General features: G+C 63.6%; 3 protein-coding genes across 20 annotated transcripts in view; 2 read left to right on the forward strand and 1 right to left on the reverse strand.

Moving 5' to 3' along the window:
• Positions 1–1,534, forward strand: part of ARHGAP39 (Rho GTPase activating protein 39) — a 60,906-nt gene extending 59,372 nt beyond the window's left edge. For all 7 annotated transcript variants that reach the window (XM_019630136.1, XM_019630140.1, XM_019630139.1 and 4 more), the window contains one exon: positions 27–1,534. In XM_019630136.1, coding sequence (XP_019485681.1) covers positions 27–221 — 195 coding nt within the window. In that variant the 3' untranslated portion in view covers positions 222–1,534. The remainder of the gene's footprint in view (positions 1–26) is intronic.
• A 92-nt stretch (positions 1,535–1,626) lies between these two features.
• Positions 1,627–18,565, forward strand: part of RECQL4 (RecQ like helicase 4) — an 18,066-nt gene continuing 1,127 nt past the window's right edge. The window contains 25 exon segments of the mRNA XM_019630126.1: positions 1,627–2,464; positions 3,044–3,092; positions 6,130–6,395; positions 6,551–6,829; positions 6,988–7,156; positions 7,856–8,068; positions 13,232–13,467; positions 13,532–13,565; positions 13,687–13,787; positions 14,010–14,150; positions 14,481–15,095; positions 15,098–15,271; positions 15,347–15,473; positions 15,596–15,712; positions 15,808–15,933; positions 16,010–16,102; positions 16,176–16,312; positions 16,570–16,653; positions 16,742–16,921; positions 16,994–17,173; positions 17,246–17,360; positions 17,458–17,723; positions 17,796–18,066; positions 18,137–18,266; positions 18,348–18,517. Coding sequence (XP_019485671.1) covers positions 2,303–2,464; positions 3,044–3,092; positions 6,130–6,395; positions 6,551–6,829; positions 6,988–7,156; positions 7,856–8,068; positions 13,232–13,467; positions 13,532–13,565; positions 13,687–13,787; positions 14,010–14,150; positions 14,481–15,095; positions 15,098–15,271; positions 15,347–15,473; positions 15,596–15,712; positions 15,808–15,933; positions 16,010–16,102; positions 16,176–16,312; positions 16,570–16,653; positions 16,742–16,921; positions 16,994–17,173; positions 17,246–17,360; positions 17,458–17,723; positions 17,796–18,066; positions 18,137–18,266; positions 18,348–18,517 — 4,435 coding nt within the window. The 5' untranslated portion in view covers positions 1,627–2,302.
• On the reverse strand, positions 9,253–13,175 carry LRRC14 (leucine rich repeat containing 14). 12 transcript variants are annotated; one of them, XM_019630220.1, is made up of 5 exons: positions 13,107–13,175; positions 12,582–12,788; positions 11,236–11,589; positions 10,465–11,049; positions 9,253–10,379 (listed from the first exon to the last, which is right to left on the reverse strand). In XM_019630220.1, exons 3-5 carry the CDS (start codon positions 11,562–11,564, stop codon positions 9,812–9,814), a joined length of 1,482 nt encoding a protein of 493 aa, XP_019485765.1. In that variant the 5' UTR covers positions 11,565–11,589; positions 12,582–12,788; positions 13,107–13,175; the 3' UTR covers positions 9,253–9,811. The 12 variants fall into 12 exon arrangements, with proteins under 12 accessions (XP_019485765.1, XP_019485760.1, XP_019485764.1 ...); XM_019630215.1 differs by having other exon boundaries at positions 11,236–12,436; XM_019630219.1 differs by having other exon boundaries at positions 12,510–12,788.

Raw genomic sequence — 18,565 nt, forward strand, 5'->3', positions numbered from 1 at the left:
GGCCCACCAGCTGCTGCCCCGCACAGGTGTTCGTGCAGCCTGCCAATGTGGCCATCACAAAGATGGACGTCAGCAACCTGGCCATGGTGATGGCTCCCAACTGCCTGCGCTGCCGATCGGACGACCCGCGTGTCATCTTCGAGAACACTCGCAAGGAGATGTCATTCCTGCGCGTGCTTATCCAGCACCTGGACACCAGCTTCATGGAGGGCGTGCTATAGCACGTGGGCCAAGGGTGGGGACAGAGCTGAAGCTCGGGTGCACCCGGGCAGGGGAGCACGCGGGGAGGGGGGAGGGAACGCCCCAGCTGCGGAGGTAGCATGCCAGGCTCCGCGAGTGCCCGCCCCAGCCCTGGAACTCTATCCACCCCCCATCTCCTCCCCCTCTCCCAGGCCTTCGGCCTGAAGGCACAGCCAGGGCAGAGGGGCTACAGGAAGGGTGCCTCTGGTCCCCCGCCTCGTGGCCAGTTCCATGGGCATCGCCTTCCCACCGCCGGCCTCAGGTCAGCCCCGAGAAAGTGCCTTCTGTTTCCTGGAGCCAAGTGACACTGCCCCTCCTGGGCGCCCGAGAGCACACGCCAACCTCCGCAGGGTGAGCTGCCTCCCAGGGGCTCCTGTGCTCAGCCTGGCCCTGGCCTGGGCCCTGACAGGCTGCCCTTATCTCCTTCGGTCTCCTGGCCTGCAGCTTCTGCCTTCCCCGGACCCCGCCCTCCCACTTCCCCACCACCAGTGGCCTCCATCATAGTCACTGCACAGGAGTTTGGGGGCTCCAGGGCACTGGGCTGTCCACCACCAGAGCCAGGCCCAGCTGGTCCAGGGCCCGGCAGACTATCTGGGTGGGGAGAGGCCCCCAAACCAAAGTCCTTTGGGGGTCAGTGTTGGGCAGGCATTCTTGGGGCAGGGTGGGGGAGGGGTGAGAGTATTTTTTTCTTGGTGTGACTATAAATTCAGAATCTGTCCTGCACCCTAACCCACCTGTGTATAGACATATAAATAGTGAAAGATATAAGAACTAAATTTGCTAATGACATAGTTTTAACCCAAATGCTATTTATCTCCGAGCCGTACTAGCCCGTCCTCTGCAGAGCAAGTTGCTATCATTCCTTTATTTTCTTCTCCACTTTCTTGGCTTCCGACCAAAAAATGAACATTGCCCCATCCCCACTTGTGAACTACAGCAGATGAGCGGGAAGGCGCCGAGCTGGGGGCCAGAGGGTGCCCAGGACTGCCCTCCCTGCAGGCCAGAACTGGGGAGAGGGGGGTACCTAGACCCTCAGTTTGTACATTTTCCACTTTGGAATTTTGAGTTCCAATTATAAAACTTACTTTCTCCCCAGTTTTTATATATATATATTTTTTAGAGTTGAGTTTTTATTTATTAAAAAAATTCCCTGCCGTGCAGAGGCCCCAGGTGACTCTGGGGGTGCGTTCTAGTCAGGTGGTCTCGGAGCCTGGGCAGGAACGGCCTGGCCACAGACTGACGTAGGTGACAACTCTGTGTGTGAATAAAGTACATATGGAAACTTGTGAGCCATGGTCGCTGCCTGTCGTGGCCCGTTTTCTCCCACAGCTGCAGGCGTCTACGTCGGGGGCTGGGCAGCTTACCACAGTGGGAAGCCGGTTGCTGATATGGGCATCTTGATGGACAGGTCAGGGGAATGTGAAAAGCGGTCAGTAGGAGGAGGGGGGAGGGGGAGGGTGAAGGTGGGGTGAAGAAAAGAGCAACGCTGTTTCCTGAGATGCTGGGCCAGGAAGGAGGCTCCAGGTAGGTGCGCAAGGTGTGAGGCCGCTCTGGGCCGTCTGCTGCCACCTGGGGTATCAGATTTGACCTCGATTGGCCGGGGAGGTGGGCTTTTTCTGACCCACGCCCTCCCCCCAGCCTGGTATAAGCTTCTAGGCAGTATTTATTCACCACCTTTTTATTCAGCACGTTAGACCCGCTGGCTGCCCAGGGGATGGGGTAGGACACACAGGCAAGTGCAAATATCTCGCCCACGTGTGGGCAGCCAGCCTCCGAGGTGCTGACGGACAGCCTGCGCGCTCCAGAGCCCCGCTCCCAGCCCGTCTCCAAGTTCACGAACTCGCACCCCAGTTCACGCACTCCGCCGTCAGGCGGCCCTGTCCCCATCCCGAAGGCAGGGTGGGCCCCCGGGAGTCCGGGAAACCGGCGCGGCCAGCCAGGCTGGGCAAGCTCCGCAGCCGACACCGGAACCCAAAGTGCGAGGGCTCGGCCGCAGAGGGACGCGTGTTCGCGCAGCGCCGCCACCACGTGACCCACTGGCCGCTTCCGGCACCAGAGAAGGATGTGGCTCGCGTGCAGGACGCTCCGGACCTGGGCCCTGCCCTTGGCGAGGCCCCCCGGGGCCTGGGCCTGCGGTGGGTGCAGGGGCGTCTCCTACACTCAGGGCCAGAGCCCCGAGCCTCGCACCCGAGAGTACTTTTATTACGTGGATCATCAGGGCCAGGTGGGCTGGGGGCGGGGCTGGCGAGCACCCCTGCGGGAGGGGGCGGGCCGGAAGGGTGGGCTGAGTCTCAGGTAAGTGGACCTGGTGGCTCTGCTGAGCTAGGGGAGCGCACTGAGGCGCCCATCCGCAGCTCAAGAGGGCTGGTCCCCCCAGCTGTCAACCTTACGTGGCCGCGCCCCGCATCCCCAATTCTTTCCCCTTCGGCCACCAGCCCTGGGCCGCCCCGCCTGCTTTGGAAGCCCTGGCGGGGGCAACCACCATATCTAAAAGAAAGCAAGTCAGATAGCTTCCGCAGAGGAGGTGGCAATCAGATTATAAGCTTAAAAGGAGGGAAGAGGCACGGGAATGGCATGCCACCTCAGTGAACCTGTGCGCGAGCAAGCACCGCCCGGGGTGTGGTGGTAGATACGGGCACGTCGGCTGGGCACCCAGGTTTACCTTCCACACGCCTCTCTGGGCACGATGTGCAGACGAGCAAGGAAAGTGGACACTGGCCCGGGTCAGGCCTGCCTGGACCTCCCCGCCTTGGGGCGCTTCCAGCTGGGACTCATGGGCCACGGCCTATCCCTCTGTCTACAGCTTTTCCTGGATGATTCCAAAATGAAGAACTTCATCACCTGCTTCAAAGGTACTGCTGCGCCCTCCTCCCCCCGCCTTCCTTATCCCTTCCAAGAAAGTCCTGGCGGGCTCCGCCCCCCAACCCTCCCCGCAGCAGTGGAATGGGCATCCTAAGCTCAACAGCGCCGCTATCTAGGGGAAGCCAGGGCGGTCCAACGACAGCCGGTGTCCGCCCTTGGTGTAACCAGGAGCGAGCTGTTTGTCTGGGGGAGCAGGGCCCGATGATCTCGGGCTCCTGGCATGGTGAGCAGCCCTTGTCCCCCCAAACTCCCGCAGACCCACAGTTCCTGGTCACCTTCTTCTCCCGTCTGAGACCGAACCGCAGCGGGCGCTACGAGGCCTCTTTCCCCTTCCTCTCGCCCTGCGGCAGGGAACGCAACTTCCTGCGCTGCGAGGACCAGCCGGTGGTCTTCACGCATCTGCTGGCTGCGGGCCCCGGGGCCCCACGCCTCTCCTACTGTGGCGGCGGGGAGGCCCTGACCGTGCCCTTTGAGCCAGCGCGTCTGCTGCCCCTCGCCGCCAACGGGCGCCTCTACCACCCCGCGCCAGAGCGCGCGGGCGGCGTGGGTCTGGTGCGCTCCGCCCTGGCCTTTGAGCTCAGTGCCTGCTTCGAGTACGCCCCCGGCGTGTCCGCGCTGCCCTCGCACGTTCGGTGGCAAGGCCGCCGCGTCGCCCTCACCATGGACCTGGCCCCGCTGCTTCTCGCCGCCCAGCCGCCCTAGGCATCAGGAGAGCGGCTGCGGGGGCATCCCCGGTCCGCCCCCTCACCCCCACGCCGCGATCCGGCCGCTGCTCCCGTACCTCCTGCCCACGTCGTTGCGCACGCGCCACTAGGAGAGCGCGCCGGCCCAGTGCGCGTGCGCGGCAGAGGGCCACCTCAGCCCCGCCCCGCCTCTCCCGGCACTGTCCGTGGTGCTGCCGCGGCCCGGGCACCTACAGACGGCGGGAAGAGGCGGGGTCACGGGTCCTTGTACTCCCTACACCCTGGGCCTGGGGCGCCCTCTGGTTCCGCCCGCACTCACGACAGCAGGCCCGGGCGGCTGGACAGGAGGCGCAGGGGTTCCAGTGCGCGTGCGCGAGGGGCTCCCGCCCCTCCCCCGCCCGGCGAGGCTCGGTCGGCCGGGGCGCCGCGGGCTCGGCGGGGGAGCCGCGCCGCGGGAGTGTCAGGTGAGGGGGCGCCCGACCCAAGGTCAGCGGGCGTGGGGGCGGCATCGGGGTACCTTCCCGGGTCTGTCCTCAGCGCGCACCGAAAAGGGCGTGCAACCTAGTGGAGACCACGCCCTGCCCTGAATGTTCCGTGACAGACCCGTTAGAGGGGACTCAAGGGCCGCCGTGGGGGACCGAGGCTCCCGGCTTGAGCCTGGCCCTGCGCCCGACGGGGTCGCAGGGCTTCCTCCCTCTACCCTATCCCCCCCCCCCCCCCCCCCCCCCCGCACAAATGGGCGCCCCGGAGACAGTGAAAGCCATCGTTGAAGCCTGTGTTTTACGCCCCGCCCCCTGCCCAACCGGATTAGGGGGTTATCCGCTGGGTCAAAGGATTTCTGGGCAGGCCTCCCCTGCACTTCCTGCCTGGGCCCTCATCCCTGCCCAGGCCGTGTTTTCTACACAGACTGGCATCTAGGGGTGTCCTGTGAGGAGCAGTGCCCTGAGTTCTGAGGAAGAAGCCAAGAACCTTCTCTACTTGAGGGGCCTTGCGGCTGGAGGCTAGGTGGGCCAGCCCCAGGGCAGCCCTTTTGCTCAAGGAGATGGATGCCAGGGACCCAGAGAAATCCCCCAGCTTCTTGGGATTCACACACACCCTGAGACACCTGGGAATTGCCTCTGTCTGGGCCAAAGCTATTCTATTAAAACTTTTGCTGTGCCTATCTCATCTCTAGTGACTTCAAATAATCATGAGTTACACTTTAGTGCGAGATTTAAACAAACACCAAAGTCACTTGGTACCTTTCCACATGACTCACTAGCAGGGAGACCTGATGAACAGACGGGTGTTCAGAGTGGGGACCATTTGAGGTGGGGCTTGATGGGTGACAGCACACCCTCAGCCCACATCCCCACCTTTAAATAACTGGACTCGTTGTGCCTGGAATTAGACCCAGGCCTTCCCATCTCTCTAGGATCACAGCTGCATGTGCATAAGCTCCCAAGACACTGCACATTCCTGGTCACTGTTGAAACTATACTAGGAACCCAGTTGGAGGTTCAAGACTCCTCTTTCACACCCCAGCCATTCCAGAACCCAACCAACCCCCAAAGACAGAGGCACTTTGGGGGTGGGGCAGCATGGATAACAGGCCCATCGCCTCTGAAATGACTTTCCTATTGCTCGCTTCATTCCCCCAATTGTCTGACAAGTTCCCTGAGAAAAAGCCCTCATTCCCGCTAAGGTATTCCCCCCCACCCCTAGCAGGGCAGGGGCTGCACAAAGCTGTGCCTTGATGTGGCTGGTGGCTCCCCTAAGGTCCGTTTTGCCCTTGTCCCCCACCAAGTCGCAACAGGTGAATCCCAGGGTGGGGGACAGAGCATGAGATATAGGGATAAAAGGACTAGACAACTGGATGAAGGTAAAGTAAGGACAGGGACACTGACAGTGTGGGGCCTCAGGGCTTGTTCTGGGGGCACAAAAGGGACTTCTGCACTGGACTCTGCCTTATGAGATCCCGTGTCTGGCCCGAGTGAGGAGTCCACATACACAAGGGGACATGTCAGCCGGAGCCTGCTCTTTCCCTGCTGATCCATGCTTGGGTATCAGCCCTGGACCTCACCACCCACGTGGTCCCAAGCCTGTACCTTGCAGCAGCCGCTGCACCCCAGATCCAAGCAGTGGCTGGTTGCTGGGGTGTAGACGGCAGCGCTGCCCAGACGTCCACATGCCTGAATGGGAAGCCTCAGTGCCAGGCAGGAGCGGGAAGAGCAGGGCACTGGCCTGGTTTTGTAAAGGAAGGAAACGAATGTTTTATCAGTCTCTTAAACTGATTTGTAATCTTTCAAACATTAGACACGGGCTGAGCCTCCATCCATGCTCTCCCCTGGCTCTCAAACATTAGGGGCAGGGTTCGGGAGGCGCACCCCACCCAGGCCGACTGTACTGAAGCTGGTGAAGAGGCTGAAGAAGCTTCGTGGTCCACAACTGGACCCGCAGGAGATGGCCCCGGGGCCGCCAGCACTGCTGCTGCTGTCGCTGCTCTCACTGCCCAGTCTCTCGCCCTGCGCCGCTGGCTGCCCGGCGGCCTGCCGCTGCTACAGCGCCACGGTGGAGTGCGGGGCCCTGCGGCTGCGCGTTGTCCCGCCTGGAATCCCGCCAGGGACGCAGGTGGGCACCAGGTGGGGCCGCGGGCCACGGGTGCCCATGACAGAAGGGAAGTGTGTGTGAACGTCCTATGGGTGGACAGGGCCCCTAGGCTAGAGGGAGACTCCCTCGGCGGCTTGAATACCCACCCATTTTCCCTCCCTCCCTCTGGCCTGCAGACATTATTCCTGCAGGACAACAGCATCGCGCACCTGGAGCCAGGCATCCTGGCGCCCCTTGCCGCCCTGCGCCGTCTCTACCTGCACAACAACAGCCTGCGCGCCCTGGAGCCAGGCGCCTTTGGTTCGCAGTCGCGCCTGCTGGAGCTGGCACTCACAGGCAACCGGCTGCGAGGCTTGCGTGTGGGCGTCTTCTCTGGCCTGGCCCAGCTGCGCATACTCTATCTAGCTGGTAACCAGCTGGTGCAGCTGCTGGATTTCACTTTCCTGCACCTGCCGGTGAGGGGGGAAATGGGCAAAAGGGAGGGGTGCTCCTGTACTACCATGCTGTGCGTGGCTGGAGTAGTGAAGGGGACAAAAGTCAGCCCAGCCTAGTCTGATAAGGGGACATGTCCCCCAGGGCCCCTCTCCCTGATGATCTGCTGTCCTTGCTTCAGCGACTACAGGAGCTGCACCTGCAGGAAAACAGCATTGAGCTGCTGGAAGACCAGGCCTTGGCTGGGCTCTCATCCCTGGCACTGCTGGACCTCAGCAGGAACCAGCTGGGCACCATCAGCCGTGAGGCCCTGCAGCCCCTGGCCAGCCTGCAGGTCCTGCGCCTCACAGGTACCTCTTCCGGGGGCAAGGGGTCTCATGCACATATCTTCCTCGGCCACAGTGGTGGCAGTAGGGAGTAGGCGCAGGTGTGGAGAGACGCCGATGGCAGTGGCTCTGAGCTGCAGGCCCTTGGGCAGCATTCTGGAGGGCAACACCACCAGCAGCAACCATGATAGAACACTGCTAGGAATGGGGGTGCTGGTAGGAGCACAGCTCAGGGACCCTGCGTAAGGAAGACAGAAGAGACAGAAGTCCCTGAACAGACTAGACAGAGTTGAGGGGTTTGTATACTTTGGGCACCATCCGAGGGAGGGCAAGCAGAAACTGGAAAGATGAGACAGGACTAGGGGCATTTCTGGGAGACAGCACCTAAAGACAAGGCTGACAAGATTTGCAAAGTTTTAGTGCTGGCTAGATGTCTGTGGACACCATGGCTCCCTCAACATAGTGGGAGAGCCTGCAGGGAGACTTCAGAGGCAGGAGCTTCCTTGGAGGTCGCTCAAGTGAACTGAAGTACATCACAGAGCTAAAGGGGGGAGGAACAGCCTGCCCACACTCTAAGGGGCTCACAGTCAGCAGGGTGGCAGAGGTCCCCGACTCTGTGGGAGGAGGCAAAGGAACTCCTGCTCTGGCCAACAAAACCCCAACGGCACAGGTTGTGATCTGGAGGCACCCCTGAGCTACCTGCCCACCGCTCTCTGCCCACAGAGAACCCATGGCGCTGTGACTGTGCCCTGCATTGGCTGGGGGCCTGGATCAAGGAGGGAGGCCAGAGGTTGCTCAGTTCCAGAGACAAGAAGATCATGTGTGCAGAGCCCCCACGCCTGGCACTTCAGAATCTCCTGGATGTGTCTGGCAGTAGCCTCATCTGCATCCCGCCTTCTGTGCATGTTGAGCCGCTGGAGGTGACAGCCAACCTGGGTGAGGACCTGCGGGTTGCCTGCCAGGCTTCGGGCTACCCGCAGCCTTTGGTAACCTGGAGAAAGGTGGCCCTGGCTCGCGAGGGGCACTCGTCGGCCCAGGCCCCGCCAGAAGGCGGGGCGCGGGGCCCAGGCGGACACGGGGCCTCGGACACGGGCAGCGGCATGCTCTTCCTCACCAATATCACCCTGGCGCACGCCGGCAAGTACGAGTGCGAGGCCTCCAATGCCGGCGGCGCCGCCCGCGTGCCCTTCCAGCTCCTGGTCAATCTGTCCCGGCAGCACCAGCTGCAGCTGGCACCGCCGCCGCCCCCTGAGCCCCTGCACGAGGCGGGCAACATGGCCTTCCGCGCCCTTGGCCTGGCCACGCAGACGGCCGTTGTGGCGGCCATCGCGCTCCTCGCCCTCACGGCGCTGCTGCTGGCGATTCTGATTTGTCGCAGGCGCCGCAGGCGGAAAAAGGCGCCGGGGCCGCCAGGGGAGGGCGCGCTGTTCGTTAACGACTACTCGGACGGGCCCTGCACCTTCGCGCAACTCGAGGAGCTCCGCGACGAGCGGGGCCACGAGATGTTCGTCATCGACCGCTCCAAGCCGCTCTTCGCCGAGGGCCCGGTCGAGGCGGCCGAGGGAGCGGCGCCCGGGCTCGCACAGGGGCTTCCAATGCAGCCGCCGGCCGCCTACGAGATCCACTGTTGAGGGGCGGGGCGGGCGGCGCGCGCTGATGACGCAAGCCCCGCGGATTGGCCGGCCGACGGGCTCGCCTCGCGCACGCTCCGGCGCGGTCAGTAAAGGGTGGAAGCTGCGCAGTGTGCGGCGAGCCGTGTGTGGGGTCTGGGGGCTCCAAGGGTGGGGCGGGCCGCGGGCGCCTGCGGACCCGCGGCTCTGCAAACAGAAACCCTGGGGTGCAAACGAAGGATGGCCAGGGAGGCTGCCCACAGCTCCACTGAGCCCCTCCAGAAAAGACCCCGCCCAGAATCACCTGGAACTCCAGCTCTCCAGGGCCTGCCTCTGGCCCCGCAAGCCCGCTGGAGGAGCTTGGGCGACAGACTGGAAATGCCCAGAAGGGCTGTGCTGCTGGAGGCTCCCCAGCAGGGAAGGAGAAGGGGCAGCAAACTAGAAGACAGCTGTTTACCCAGGGGCCGGTACTGGGCTGACAGCACAGCCAAGATAAGGCACTCTAATCCATTAGGACAGAAAAGGCAGCCACATATTTAAGTTGCAAACACACTGCACGTTTGTGCCTTAATGACAGCCTCTGGCTCCAAAGCACGGCCAACTGGGTGTCCCGGGTGCCAGGGCTGGGAAAACTGTGACAGGCTCCGGACAGAGTGCATCAGGACCCAACCCTCCTCGAAGAAGGCCCCTGTCCCAACTTCAGCCCCAGAACAGTCTGTTCTTGGACAGGGCCCAGAGAGAACACCCTCCCTTAGCTCAGCACTGAGACCCCAGGAACATTCTGAGGAGAGGGCCAGGATACCAGAGGGTAGCCAAACTAAGTAGGGCTATGCAGGCCGGGAATGCAGACCCCAGGCCCACAGATGGCCGGCCAGTCAGGGAAGCAGGTGCAGGGCAATCTGCACAGGACACTGCAAAAAGCACAAGGAGGTTGAGGCGCACGCAGGAACAAGGAAATGCGAGACCAGTGCCTTCATGTCAGGGTCCCAGCCAAGGCTCTGCCTACCCAAGGGGGGCCTCCAACAGCCCTGGCCCCCAGGACAGCCTGTTTCTCACCCAAAGCCCAAGGTTACAGGCTGAAGTAGTCTGCAGCTAGGCGCCCGTAGATGTCTGTGGTCCAGAGCACATGGGCACGGCCTGAGGTCAGCAGCAACTGGTGCAACTCGGCCTCCACACGGGCAAACTTCTCCTCATTGATAGAGGCCTCTAGCAGGACCGAGGCAGGTGGCGGCCAGGGCAGGCCCTCGTAGCAGTCCACGGGGAAGGGGTGCACAACTGTGCGCAGCTCCACCTGGGCCGCCGAGTCCCGCAGGAGCTCCTTGAGGCCCGCCATGGACAGCGGGTTGCCATAGAGCCCGAGGTAGCGGAGGCTGGCGCAGTGAGTCAGCATGGGGAGGGTGGCCAGGAGGTGGGTGTCGGCGAGCTGGCACTCGGTCAGCTCGAGGTGCAACAGTGTAGCCGCTGCCGCCTGCAGCAGACCCTGGAAGGGCTCCAGCTGGCTGCCGGACAGGTCGTTGCCACTCAGGTCCAGCTTCTTAAGGTGGACAGCATGGGGGCTCCGTGCCAAGAAGCGCAGGTCCTCAGGCAGCAGAGCGCAGAAGGCCAGCTCCAGGCTCTCCAGGGGGCTCTGCAGGGTGCTGCAGGGGAGACTGGGTCACAGATAGGCAGGGCCAGGGGAGGGACTAGGGAGGGAGGGGCAGAGCAGCAGTGGGGCCTGCCCACCTGAGCAGTTGGTCCAGCCGTCCGGAGAGGAGAGAGGAGCCCATGCTGAGCTCCCGCAGACAGGTGAAGCGGCCCATCTGGGCCAGGAAGTAGCGGAAGTTGTCCTCACCGTCCACGGAGGGCTGCCGCGAGTCCCCGTGCACGTAATGCAGCCGCAGGCTGGCCAAGTGCTGAAAGCGGGCCACATGCGGGATGATGACAGACAAGCCGCGCAGGCCCAGGTTGTTGAAGCGCAGATCCACACGGCGCAGGCAGCCCGCGTCCAGGAGCTGCAGCAGGGCCACGGTGTTGCGCATGGGCAGGTCCTCCGCCCGCAGGTCCCGGCAGCACAGCCGCAGCGGGCTGCCCACGCTGCTGCGGAGTGCCTCCCGCAGGAATGCATAAGAGGCCCGGTTCACCCGCAGGTCTACACGCACCTCCACAGGCACAGGGGCCAGGCCGGGCTCCACAGCACCACCCTGCTGCTGTGCGATGCATGTGCGGGCCACGGCTGCCGTGCAGTCCCACATGCTCATGGTGCCGGGGTCCTGCTCCACACCATCATCCAGGAGGCCCGTCAGGTCCAGCACCCGCAGTGCATGCTTCCTGGGAGCACAGATGGGCTGAGGCAGGCGATGAGCGGGCAGAGCCCACACCCACTCCCAGTCACCTTGGCACAGAAGCAACATCCCTCTCCCTGTATTGAGCTCTGACACCAGCCTATACCCTCTCAGGGGACCCTCTTTGCACCCCACCCCCACCAGGCCTGAGGGCCTCTTGGTGAGCTCATACCTGCAGAGGGGCTGCGTGCCAGCCTCAGACTCTGGGGTGTGGAGCCGGGCAGTGAGCCCCAGGATCACCGCCTGCATGCTCTCCGTGCTGGGCCGCTCCTGCAGCAGGGCCCGGCTGCAGTGTGCACACTCCTGCAGCAGCTGCTGGAAGCTGAGTAGTGGAAAGGGCCATGTGTGCACCAGCTCGCGCAGCACGACCGTCTTCTTGTCCATGAAGGCCACCTTGAACAGCAGGGGGAAGAGCTCGCGTGGCAGCAGGGGCAGGGCCTGGCAAGCAGCTGGCTGGCACTGCAGCACCTGCCGCGTGCTCAGGAACACAAGTGTGTGCATGGCGCTGGGCCAGGCGGGAGGCCACCTGCAGGGAAGGGACCTTCAGCGGGAAGGGCAAACCCAAGCCACCGCCCGGCCACGGACCCCTCTACACACTGGTGGTGAGACAGCCCAGCACAGTGGCTGCCAGGGCCCTGAAGAGCAAGTGCTAGATGTCTAGCAATGAGCTGGGAGGACTGGAAAGGGGGACAAGGCCACCCCCTAGTTCCCACCCTCCAGAAGCATGGGGGCCTCTTTAGGGAAACAAAGCCATCAGAGCAGCACACGCTAACATGACAGGAAAGGACCAGCCCACCTGGACATGCTTTTGACACCTGTTGCTCTTCAGGGCCCCCCATTTTATACTTCAGGACACCTAAGTCACAAAGCTGCTTCTTAGGGGTCCTCTCTTCCTCAAAAGTAGAATAAAGCTCCAGCCCCTACCCTCACAGGCACTGGGGGTGGAGGGGATACCAGGAAGGGGACTGGAAGCTGCATCACAGTTCCCTCCCCTGCCCTCTTCAGAGGCTCTTGCAAGCGGCCCCTGGATCCCATGCAGCACCGCAGAGAATGGGTGGAAGCACAAATGCACCTTAATAAACACCAGGACAGGTAGAAAGGACCAGAACCCAGAGGACAGAGCCCACATGGTCTGAGTAACCCAAGCCCTCAACACGAGCCCCGGTCCTAACTACTAGGTCAGCAGTGCTGCCAAACATGGAGACAGAGACAAAACAACCCTCACCCAATGAGAGCCTTGTCACCTGTCTAAACGTCTCCCTCCTCCCTGAAGAACCACGTTGAAAGACCAAGTCTCAAACCCATGGGTTCAGAAGGCCCCAGGCCATAGATTGCTCAGACGGTTAGAAGCAGCTGCCAACCGGGCATCCAAGCTGAGAAAGGGCACACAGGATACCCGGTGTCAGCTCTGCCGATTTCAGCAACAGCAAGAGTTAGGCGACTTACTGTGCGCCAGGCACCTCATCCCCAAAAGTGCCTCCCGCCTATCCCCCTGAAACCGGATGAGAAGACTAAGACCTAGGCCTTCCCCGACTACAGTCGCAGCCTGGCTGGTGAGCTCAGGGTGGCGGTCAGTCTGGCCCCAGGCCTCACACACAACATAAGCCCGTAGAGCACCGGTTCCTGAGGAGCCCCGGATGCCAAGCCTCGGCCTCGCTCTGCCTGTGGACAAATCTCGCGAGGATGATTCATGCCTCGCTGTGACAGGACAGACCAACCGAGCACCTGTCACGAGAGGAAACGAAAGCAGCCAGTGTGGTCACCCGGGGAGGAGCCTCAGTGCGGTGGCCGCCGCCCCCTCCCGCAGGTCCGCGGCTCCCTGCGTTTCCGAAGACGCCCCCGCACGGCTCCTCCCGGCTTTGAGCCGCCAGAGGCGTTCAATCCGAAGCCCTCCGCCTTCCAGTGCGTCGCCTCCCGGGCACAAGGCCGCTGAGCCCGGCGATCCGGGTCCTTCCCCGCCCCACGGGTACACCGCCCGGGATCCCGGCAGGGTCAAGAGTGCGCGCCGCCCCGCTCAGTCCCCGGCAAGCGGCCCGCACTCACCCAGGGGCCTCCTTCCCCCGCAGCCGCCTCCACCGCCGACAGCCCCGCCCCGCCGTGCGTCGCGCCCCGCCCAGGGCCGCCGCGCGCCGCGATGACGTTTCGCCCCCAATTGGATGTCCCTCCAGGCCCCACTGATTGGCTGTCCCGGCCAGGCGGCAGCCGCGACGCCCCGCCTCCGACCGCGCTGAGCGCCCCCATTGGCTGGCGGCCGGAGTCGCCCTCGCGGCGGGAGATTCACTGGGCGCGGGGCACCAAGCCCGTCGGGCAGGCGCGCGCCATGGAGCGGCTGCGGGACGTGCGGATGCAGCTGCAGGCGTGGGAACGTGCGTTCCGGAGGCGTCATGAGCGGCGGCCGGGCCAGGTGCGGGCTGCCCGGGGGGCGGGAACTGAGGGTGAGGACCCGGGTTGACACGCTCCCTTCACAGGAGGACGTGGAGAAGGCGCCCGAGGAGACCCGCGGTGAGTGCGCGGGCGCGGGGCGGAGGGAGCGGCGGGGGAACCAGGCGGAGGGCCGGAGGGGTGAGGGAGCCGCGCGGGATCCACCCGAACCCCGAATCCTGACCCTTGGCCCCGCCCCTAGCACTCTATCGGGAGTACCGCGCCCTGAAGGGGACCCTGGGCCAGGCCGGCGGCGTTGGGCCCCACGGCCCGGTGCAATCGCTTCCAGCGGCAGCGAAGGAGGTACCCGTGCCCCGATACCCCAGCCTTGCGGTTTAGCTGCCTGTATGGCAGAGCCAAGAGGAGTCGTGGCCAAGCCTCCGTGGAGCATTGAACTTGGGGAAGGACTGAACAGGGTGGAGGGCCAGGCCCCCCTCCAGGTCTCCGAGGGGCTGGAGCGGGGCGATGAGGATCACTCTACTCTCCACACCAGCCTTTGCCTGGTCTGAGCCACCACTTCTGCAGGTGCTGGAGCCTAGCTGTTGGGGGTCCCACCTGAATCGGGCTGCAACCCTGACGCCCCACCCTACTCCAGGGCCGAGTCCTCGTGGGTCTGTGCAGGACTACGGGGAGAGGCTTAAGGCCAATGTAAAGGGCACCATGCAGGTGAGGGGTAAGGGCCGTGTTGGTGGTCCAACCTGGGTCCAGAACTGCCCTCAGCCCAAGGTCAGGATCACGAAACACCTCTTCCTGTCAACTTTTTCTCATACATTCGCATGCTTGCATTAGCGCACATGGGTGCTCCCAGCATTGACCAGGGCACGACTTCTGAAAGGGGTTCAGGGCAGTCTCTGCTTTCAGCTTCTTTTCTGTTCCAGCCTAATGCTTCTCACATTGCCCCACTGTTGAGGGTGAGGACTCGGGCAGGTTTCAGAGTATGGGGCTGCCCAGAGCCTAAGTTCCTGCTTGCTGGTCTGCCTGTCCTCCCTTTCCCAGGCAGGGCTAGCCCTGAGCCACATACCTCGGCTTCCACGAAGACCCTCCACCAAGAGGCCTTCCCTGCAGCTACCAGGGACTGCCACCATCTCTCCAGAAGAAGTCAGTGAGGTGCTTCCCCAGCCTCCCAGGCCCCAGCTGAGGCCAGGCCGGCTCCAGCAGCTGCGGGCCTCCCTCAGCCTGCGGCTGGGCTCCCTAGATCCTGGCTGGCTGCAGCGATGTGACAGTGAGACCCCAGATTTTCTGGAGAATCCTGAGGTCTGCCAGCCCATCGTGGGTACAGAGGAGCCACAGTCTCTGACTTCAGGTGTCCCATCTGTCCTTGGTCCCAGCACTGGCCTCGAGGCACCTTCACAGGGCTCAGAGGCTCCGGACTCGGTGCAGGGAGCCGCAGTCAGTGCATGGAGCCCCCCACCTGGCAGCAGTCAAGGCAAGAAGCGGAGCCGGAGTAGGGAGCCAGAGGGGAGCCCTGCACAGGCCCAAGAGGACAGCGGCCAAGTGCGACCCCTGCCTGAGGGCGCTGGGGATGCAGCGCTTGTGGAGGACTGCCCAGGGGGGCCCGTGCAGGTTCAGCGCCCACGCAGCCCTGCAGCCCCCAGGTACCACAGCCTCAGCCTCCCAGCGAGGTGGCCTTGAGTTGGGCCAGGGTGGGGAGGGCTTTGGGCACGTCCCACCTGTGCATTCTTTCTAGGCCAGCTGCTTGGAACAGAGGTAATTACATTCGGCTCAACCTAAAGCAGAAACGCTATGTGCGGGGCCCGGCCCTGCGTGGCAGATTCCTCCGCAAGCAGGTGAGATGGCTGCAGGCGTGTCCCTCACCCCTCCCAACTCTGGCCTTGTGACACTCCTTCATGGCCTCCCCCCAGGTGTGGAAGCAGAAGTGGCAGAAAAAACAGGAACGTTTTAGGGGCAGTCAGCTCAGAACCACAGCCAAGGGTTCTTGTTTCCGGTGTGGGCAACTCGGCCACTGGGCATCCCAGTGCCTCCAGTCAGGTGAGGCCTCAGCCCTGGGTAGTGGATTGGGCCAATGCTGCTTAGAAAGGGTGTTGTGCTCTTTGGGGATGGGGACAGTATGGCTTCAGCAAAAGGCCCTACTAACTCTACTCCTGATCCAGAACCTACCCTGGCCCTTCAGAAGGATGGTGGCAAGGATGACAAGGACAGGCAAAACCTGCCTGCATTGGAGGAAGTATCCCAGAGGATGGACATTGCCAGCTGCCAGCTGCCAGCTGGTGAGTGGATGGGTGGAGGAGAGGTGGCCAATGGCCTTGCTGGAATGATGCCACAACCTAGAGCTCCCACACCACCCTCCCCTGCCTGCCTTCAGCAGGTGAGGAAAAGACAGAACCTGCTGGGCCTGAGTTGCTGGTGCCTGTGGAGCCGCCTGTGCCACCATGCCCGCCCCCAGCTGTGCCACCACTCTACCTGCCAGGGTCCTCAGGTCAGGTGGCAGGTGAGCAGACACCTATCAGACTTTCCTAAGGGGTGGCGTGACTCAGGGCCATATTGACCAACTTCTGTGTCCACAGAGACACCAGCTGAGGTGTTGCAGGCCCTGGAGCAGCTGGGGCACCGAGCCTTCCGCCCTGGACAGGAGTGCGCGGTCATGCGCATCCTGTCTGGTGAGTGTGGCTGCCGGGGGTGGGGGGTAAGGCAGGGCCACAGAGTGGCGCTGCTGACCTAAGGCCCACCTAGGCATGTCCACGCTGCTGGTGCTGCCCACGGGTGCTGGCAAGTCCCTGTGTTACCAGCTTCCTGCGCTACTGTACGCCCGGCGAAGCCCCTGCCTCACACTGGTCATCTCTCCTCTCCTCTCGCTCATGGACGACCAGGTGTGTGGACAGGACCCTCGGCACAGGTGGAAGGCAGCAATAGATACCCATGAGGGCAGCAGGGACGTGGCTGGCCAGACTTGGGTCCTCCCCCAAGAGGAGCAGCACTGGGAGGAGTACACCCCCAGTGGGGCCTGTCTGCTCCCTGGGGGCCTGGGTAGACACGGCGGTAGCCGTTGGGCTGAGCAAGTTGGACAGGCATTTGGGGAAAGGCCACGCTGGGTGGCCTGCAACAGGTTGTGCTCCTGTATCTGCAGGTGTCGGGCCTGCCCCCCGGGCTGAAGGTGGTCTGTGTGCACTCAGGCCTGACCAAGAAGCAGAGGGACTCGGCCCTGAAGAAGGTGAGGGGCCTCCTGGGGTGGGGTGGGGCGGGGCAGGTCATTGGTCGGCCCCTGGGCTGTGGTCCTGACCATGCCGTCCCATCCCCAGGCTCACGCAGCCCAGGTGCACGTGCTGATGCTGTCGCCCGAGGCACTGGTTGGGACTGGGGCAGGAGGCCCTGCCTGCCTTGCTCAACTGCCCCCAGTGGCCTTTGTCTGCATCGATGAAGCCCACTGCCTTTCCCAGTGGTCCCACAACTTCCGACCCTGCTACCTGCGTGTCTGCAAGGTGAGCCTGGTCCAGGGCACCAGGGCACAGGCCAGGCAGGTAAGCAGCATCCTCACTGCCCCTCCTGCACAGGTGCTGCGGGAACAGCTGGGCGTGCGCTGCTTTCTGGGTCTCACGGCCACGGCCACTCATAGCACTGCCCTGGAAGTGGCCCAGCACCTGGGCATAGCCACAGAGGCTGTCCTCAGGGGACCAGTCACCATCCCCACCAACCTGCACCTCTCTGTGTCCATGGACAGGGACCCAGACCAGGTAGGTGTGCACACCTGGGCCTGGCAGAGGCCCCGCCTCCTGACTGCCCACACTGACCACATCTCCCTCCAGGCTTTGGTGACACTGCTGCAGAGTGACCGTTTTCGCATCCTGAACTCTGTTATCATCTATTGCAACAGACGACAGGACACTGAGCGTGTCTCTGCTCTGCTCCGCACCTGCCTGCGTAAGACCTGGGCACTGGGTGGGCCTGTGAGGTGGGGGTGTGGCTATGCCCCAGATCCTCTCCAGAGGCTCTGCCCTGACCGGCTTTCTTCCCGCAGAAGGCAGAGCCCAGGAGGCTTCGGTGGAAGCCTACCACGCGGGCATGTGCAGCCAGGAGCGGCGGCGGGTGCAGAGGGCATTCATGGAGGGCCAGCTGAGGGTGGTGGTGGCCACAGTGGCCTTCGGGATGGGGCTCGATCGGCCAGATGTGCGGGCTGTGCTGCACCTGGGGCTGCCCCCAAGCTTTGAGAGCTACGTGCAGGCCGTGGGTCGTGCCGGACGTGACGGGCAGCCTGCACATTGCCACCTGTTCCTGCAGCCCCAGGTGTGTGTTTGCCCCGCCCAGATCCCCTGTCCCCCAGCACTGCGGCCATGCGCTCACGGCTGTCTTGTACAGGGTGAAGACCTGCAGGAGCTGCGCAGGCATGTGCATGCCCACGCCACCGACTTCCTGGCTGTGAAGAAGCTGGTGCAGCGTGTGTTCCCACCTTGTGCCTGCTCCCCCCGGATCTTGGAGCAGGCGGGAGGCGGGACTCCAGAGAGGGTCTCAGCCAAGTCCCCGTGGGAGGCCCAGCAACCCAGCCAAGACCACACAGCCCGGTGCCCAGGCCACGAGCGGGTGCTCCCAGTGCAGCCGATAGTGCAGGCGCTGGACATGACTGAGGAGGGTGAGAACTCGGGAGGGGGTTGGGGGGGCACCCCCCATCCCACTTTCCCTGAGCCCTGCTGTGCCCCTAGCCATTGAGACCCTGCTGTGCTACCTGGAGCTGCACCCACAGCACTGGCTGGAGCTGCTGCCATCCACCTACGCCCACTGCCACTTGCGCTGCCCTGGGGGCCCCACCCAGCTTCAGGCCCTGGCCCGCAGGTGAGCACACGTCCTACCCCAGGCTGGGGACAGGGACAGAGGCCCCAGGCTGCCAGTCACTAGTCCCTTCCCCTGGCATAGGTGTCCCCCGCTGGCTGTGTGCTTGGCCCGGCAGCTGCCTGAGAACATAGGTCGGGGAAGAGGCGAAGTGGAGTTGGATATGGCTGAGCTGGTGGACTCTCTGGGCTGGGAGCTGGCCCCTGTGAGGCGGGCCCTCCAGCAGCTACAGTGGGACCCGGAGCCCAGGACAGGTGCGCCCATCCCAGCCCTGCGTGCCCCCACCTGCCCACCCACCCACC

This window comes from Hipposideros armiger, unplaced genomic scaffold, assembly GCF_001890085.2.
Source record: "Hipposideros armiger isolate ML-2016 unplaced genomic scaffold, ASM189008v1 scaffold_897, whole genome shotgun sequence".
Classification (NCBI taxonomy): Eukaryota; Metazoa; Chordata; class Mammalia; order Chiroptera; family Hipposideridae; genus Hipposideros; species Hipposideros armiger.